Source organism: Echinops telfairi, unplaced genomic scaffold (genome assembly GCF_000313985.2).
Source record: "Echinops telfairi isolate 266 unplaced genomic scaffold, ASM31398v2 ScPeMD7_31;HRSCAF=116, whole genome shotgun sequence".
NCBI classification, from domain to species: Eukaryota; Metazoa; Chordata; class Mammalia; order Afrosoricida; family Tenrecidae; genus Echinops; species Echinops telfairi.
In genome coordinates this window covers 23,619,224-23,625,065 of record NW_022103928.1, presented here as the reverse complement: position 1 = coordinate 23,625,065, position 5,842 = coordinate 23,619,224, and the positions used below count along the sequence as shown (strand labels likewise).

Sequence of the window (5,842 nt, the reverse complement as noted above, 5' to 3'; positions counted from 1 at the left end):
CCCAGCCCGGGCTATTGTTCCCATGTTGGCCAGTCCGAGGGAGAAAGACTCCCTCCAGCCCCACCTGCATCTCTCTGACTGCTAAGGGCTCAGGCTGAGCCTTCCCCTTGCTCAGTGTTACCGTGCGGACTGTCCATTGGGTCCCCTTTGCCTCGTTTCTTGGGGGTCTGGTGAGCTGCTGTGACGTGCTGTGGCGGCTCACCTGCTGCCATCACGCTGTGAGCTCTGCCTCCAAAGTCCAAATAACTAGGAGGCTCACCTATGGCGAACAACATTTCAGCAGAGCTTCCCATCCACAGCCGGCTAAGAAAAAAAGGCTGGTGATTTCCTTCTGAACATAGCCAGTGGAAACCTCCCAGATGGAGACAGAATATTGAGCCATCTAGCACCCGGGCAGGGCTTCATTCTGTTGTGCTTGGGCCCCCCGTGAGTTGGCACCAACTTGACGTCAACTAACACATGCAACCCACCCCATTTCTCTCACGTCTCTTCCTGGCTCTTGACTCGTTCATCGTTCTCCTCAGTTCCTGGATCCAGATGACTTGAGACCCACTTCCTCCCTCATTAACCAGGCAATGCTTCCCTGCCTGCCCCCGTGCCCCAGCTGGCGTTGGTCAGAATGGGGATTGCTTAGCAGCCGCCAGCTGTCCTCAGAGCCCCAGGCCCTGCGGGGTGACCTACTCCTCAACCCCGGTTCCCTATCTCTGTCCTCAGGGGCCAAAGCCAAGAATGGTATCTCTAGGGCTGGAGGGTGCGGTGTCAGACTGGCTGTAGGTGACCCCAGTGCTCCATCACCCGGCGTACCACGTGCCTGTCTGCACCTGCTGGGTGTGGGCAAGTGGCATGGCGCAAACCTCTGGTGCAGCCGGCGAGGCTGCTTCAGGTTGCCTCTGAGCGTGCGTCTTCTGGCCTGCGGTTAGCTGAAAGCTTTGTTCACGCATGGTTTCTCTGCCATTGGAGCTGGTGCGTGCTCACCACCTCCCTCGTGGCCTTTTTTCTCAACGCCCAAAAGGAACGCCAAGGAGTCTTGGCAGTGAGGCACGACAGCTCCCGATGTTGAGTCCGGACCTCCCGGGGAGGCCCCACAGATGCCCGGTGGGCCTTGGCCTGACACCATGGTGCTGTGGGGATGTTTGTTTCTGTGGGGAGCACTCGGTTCGACTGAAGTTGGAGGCTTCTGTGTGACATGCGCTCTGCTCCAGCTGTGGCGGCAGGGACAGTTCTTGGTGGGACAGGTAGTGCCGGTGCCCCTGGATGCCCTCTGTGCTGGAGGCCCGCGTGCTGCAGGACCCGATGGGGGACCCCGAGCGCCCGCACCCACTGAGCAGTGCCTGCGTGGCCCCCAGCTGACTGATGGCTTCCCTCCCCAAGCCACCGCTCTGACTCCCCTCCCTCCCTCCCCCCAACCTCCCGCTTCCTTGCAGAAATCAGCAGCAGCGACATGTCGGCCCAAGTGACCAGCCCCTCAGGCCGCGTGACCGAGGCAGAGATCGTACCCGTGGGGAAGAACTCACACTGCGTCCGCTTTGTGCCCCAGGAGATGGGCGTTCACACGGTCAGCGTCAAGTACCGTGGCCAGCACGTCACAGGCAGCCCCTTCCAGTTCACCGTGGGGCCACTCGGGGAAGGGGGTGCCCACAAGGTCCGGGCAGGAGGCCCCGGCCTGGAGCGGGGAGAAGCAGGAGTGCCCGGTGAGTCTTCGCGTGTGATTCTGACGGGTAGCGTGCTGGTCAAGGCTCTCCTGATCTGTGCGGGGCTTCGAAACATTTGTGGCAGATGGGATTTCCCCAGGAACTCTTGAAGCTCTCTCATGCACATAGAGCAAGGTGCAGCGGGGGTAGGAGGTGGGGATGGGCGCCAAGCAGAGAAAATGGGAGATTTATCTTAAGAAGTCGACTCGTGACGTTACGGGGACTGGCAAAGCCCCAAATCCACAGGCCAGGCAGGCTGGACACCGTGGCAAGATATCTGTGTTACGGTCGCAAGGAAGAACCTCCTCTTCTCAGACACCTCGACTGATCGCATCCGGCCCTCCACAGGCGGACATGCTGTCAGCCGGCCGCCGCGTGGCCTAGCCAAGTGGACGCATAAAATTAATCCCTGAAGTTGGCGTTCCGAGGCATTCTGTGAAAACAGGCTTTGTGTGCCTCCATATGTTTGGGAGTTGCTTAGCTTTCCCAAAGCCAGACCGGTTTCTGGGCTGGGCTTTCTGAGAGGCTGTGGCGCATTAGCGTGTGTCGAGCGTCTCTAAGCGGGAGCTGAGTAGCAAAGCGATTTTCGGAGCATCCTGCAGGGCCCAGGTTCTGTGGGCCGTGGGAGAGCTTGGTAGAGCCATTCTAGGTTAGGGTACCTTCCAGTGGGGGCCGAGGGTGGGAAGAGCCCAGCTAACCATGAACTCAGTATCCTGGCCCAGAGGAGAGGGCTGACCACAGACAAAGGCAGGTTTAATTGGGCTCGCCACTGACTGAGCGTGTGTTTACCCTCAGCCGAGTTCAGCATCTGGACCCGAGAAGCCGGTGCGGGGGGCCTGTCCATCGCCGTGGAGGGCCCCAGCAAGGCCGAGATCACATTTGATGACCACAAGAACGGATCCTGCGGCGTGTCTTACATTGCCCAAGAGCCTGGTATGCGCTCCACAGCCCGCTCTGGCTGTTTTCCTTGTGCAGGGAGCCAGAGCCTAGAAAGCTCGCCCCAGTACGTGGGGCCTCTATAGCCTGCCTGCGTGGGGAGTCCCCCCTCTAGAAGTCTAATTATTGGAAACCCAGCCAGACCTCAAAGGGGCCTGTTATTATCTTTTTGTCTTTCTCTATCTCTCTCTTGGCTTGGCACCTTCATACTGCCTCTGTGTCCCTTTCCCATGGCCAGCCCCTCTACTGCCCATCCCGGCCCCAAACAGTGGCCCTGGCAGCCTGACCTTTCCTGTGCCAGGGTCACTTCTGGCCTCTGGAGAAGCCTATGGGGAGCATGCTCAGAGTGGCGTGCTGAGGGAAAGTACATCAGGTTATAAGAGAAAGGAATGGTATTGCAACATAGTTACCAAACAACGAAAAGGACAGATAATACGCGAGGGCATCCGAAAGTTTGTGGGGAGATTCTGCAGTCTTTGCAGGGCCTGTACTCCTTCGCTAGCACGTTGGACTGTGAGATTGAGTGATAGGCTGTGACCTGTCCGGACTTCGGAGTCATGATGGCTACAGGTGATTGATTGGGCAAGAGGTCGGAAACCTGTAACATGATTCAAAAGTATTTGTGATTTGTATTGGCCATCAAGTCACAAACACTTCTAGCGTGCTGTGGCTTGACGTTTCTAAAAGGGGCAGGGGGTCAGGCTACATTCCCATTAGGGGTGAGTGAAAGAACACAGGTCATTTTTCCTCAATCAAGTCCATGGAGCCCCTGAATTCTACACGCCGACCTTGTGGGGGGACCCAGGTTAAGAATCCCTGTCTTACGCAATAAGGAGATGTTTTTCTTTTCTTCTCAACTTGTTATTGCGAACAGTGTAGGAGAAGATCCTCAGTCCCCACTCGTCGATCGCATTCAGTGCAGTCCACTCAATGTGCCACCCCTCTCCCACTTCCTCCTGGGATCCCTGTTTCCACCCCTCCTGAACCCCGCTGTGGGTACACACTGCCCTTCTGACCACAAGAACTTGGCAATGCAAAGACGTGTGAGCTTCACCGGTAAGGTCTAACTGGCCCAACCTCTGCGTGGTGGCCTGGCTGCCATCAGTTAGCTCACTCAGGGCAGGGCTCCAGGTGCACGGTCTCAGTTCCCCAGCCCGAGGGGACACTAGCACCCCCAGTGGGTGATGGTAAAGTGGAGGTTGCTTTTCTGAGACCCGGAGGGTAGGGTCCCCACCAGGGTCTCAGCCATGTCACCTCTGCTCTCTGCTTCCCTGGAAGTTCCTGGGCGCTGTGGGCTCGGAGACCACCTTCACCTGGAATTCACCCTCCTCCGTGCCTCTCAGTGTCTGCTGTGATCATGCATAACCTGGATGTGATTCGGGTTAGCATGCACCTGACACTGGTGTGACAAACTGGTCCATGCAACTAAGGAAAGGCCCCGTTTCCAAGCAGGATCATGCCCATAGGCATCAGGACCAGGAATTCAGCACCTCTATTTAGGGGATACCATTCAATTCTTATCAGAGGGTAAAGGGGCAGGGGTGAGGGGGAGCATGGTATCTAGGAGAGTGTTTCAGCCCTAGTGAAGAAATAAAGGCTGGTTTAGAAGCACCCTCCTGGAGTCTCTGAAATGAGAGATTGTTGCTGTCCCCGCAGGTAACTACGAGGTGTCTGTCAAGTTCAACGATGAGCACATTCCTGAGAGCCCCTACCTGGTGCCCATCATCGCGCCCTCCGACGACGCCCGCCGCCTCACTGTTATGAGCCTTCAGGTGAGGCGCAAGGAAGCATCCCCTGCTTGACCACAGGCTGACCAGTCAGACCCCCTGGACCCCTGAGGCCACTTCAATCTCACTTCAGGGCCCAGGGCCCTGCACGCATGATCACAGGGGCAGCCCGTCGTGGGAGGGCTTTGTCCTGGCACAGCCAACTCCCCAGGCACCTAAGACCGTTGGGGCAAGCCGAAACAGAGCCTCCGTGTTTGGGGACAAGTTTATTTCTAAATGTCTCTTTTAGGGAAACAAAGGAGGCTGATTAATAATTGGTTATGGGATGGGGAGGGCTTTTAAAACCAGACCGACACAAAACTAACAGTCCGGTGAGGTGAGTCTGCCACTCTGGGTGCCTTATGCCTCACAGAAGCCAATTGCTTCTTCCTCTGTCGCGACAGCTTGTATATGGTCACTGGGCCAGCACTGGGCCGAGAATGTTTATCAGCGTTGCCCCATTCGACCTTTGCCACAGCCTGCTGAGCAAGCTCCCCCGAGCCCATTGTAAAGATGAGGCCAAGCGAGGATTCTGTGGCTCTAGAATCTGTGCTTTTAATATAGCCTCTCCACTCCCCACCCAGACACTGGCAAATGGTCGGCTAGCCCAGCCTCGGGACTGGAGGAAAGACCCTCTTTCTCCCCATCTGACACAGGGCATTTAACTCAAGGCCCTCAGTGCTGTCGCCTGGTAACTAGGAAACAATTGGGGAATTGTCTCCGTCTTTGCTTGAGACACTGAAAAACAGCAAGGAGTCCGAACTGGGAACAGTAATTCGCTAGTGGAGTAACCCCTGAATCCCAAAATGTGATTTCTGGTTAACGGGGGGGACTTCTTACAAAATCCCCTGCAGCTGCCCCCCAGTCCTTGAAAAGAGTGGTTAAAACTCCATCGTCTCACAGATTAACGGCCTTGAGTCTAGACCAAGAACTCTGTTTGCATGTGAAATTCCAGCCCTCCTCCAGGGGAACTGGACGCAGCTTGTCCATAGCTATCTGTAGTTCAGGGGCCCTAGCCAAAGCCCCAAACCAGAATCATGGCCCCCAGATTGAAGAGGCCTCCTCTGGGGAGCTCCAAGGGTGCTGACTGGTTGCCGTGGTGCAGATGTGTTTCTTGTGTTTCATTTAAAAGCTTCTTAACAGAAGTCTCTGCTGGTTGTCGACCGAACTAAAACCTGGGGAGGGAGATAAACCCGGCTTGCGTTGTTGAGGGCAGAGCAGCCCTCGTGCATCTCGAAGATTCTCTTTTGAATCTTCCCAGGCGTTTATCTCCCTCTTGAGGATTTAGCGGCAAGCCAATTCAGGTAAGATTCATGATTTTGTCCGAAAAAGGAGCTGGCTTGGAGAAACCGTCTCGAGAATAGGTCCTGTGAGAGACAGCCCTCTCCTCCGTTTGGTTGTTAATGTTGACGTGGGCAACAGGCCACACACAGAGCTTTAGGCCACTAC

General features: G+C 56.1%; 1 protein-coding gene across 1 annotated transcript in view; it reads left to right on the top strand.

Moving 5' to 3' along the window:
- The window catches only part of FLNB (filamin B), an 86,533-nt gene that overhangs the window by 68,552 nt on the left and 12,139 nt on the right, over positions 1 to 5,842 (top strand). The window contains exons 37-39 of the mRNA XM_004702534.2: positions 1,425 to 1,691; positions 2,487 to 2,624; positions 4,284 to 4,399. Coding sequence (XP_004702591.2) covers positions 1,425 to 1,691; positions 2,487 to 2,624; positions 4,284 to 4,399 — 521 coding nt within the window. The remainder of the gene's footprint in view (positions 1 to 1,424; positions 1,692 to 2,486; positions 2,625 to 4,283; positions 4,400 to 5,842) is intronic.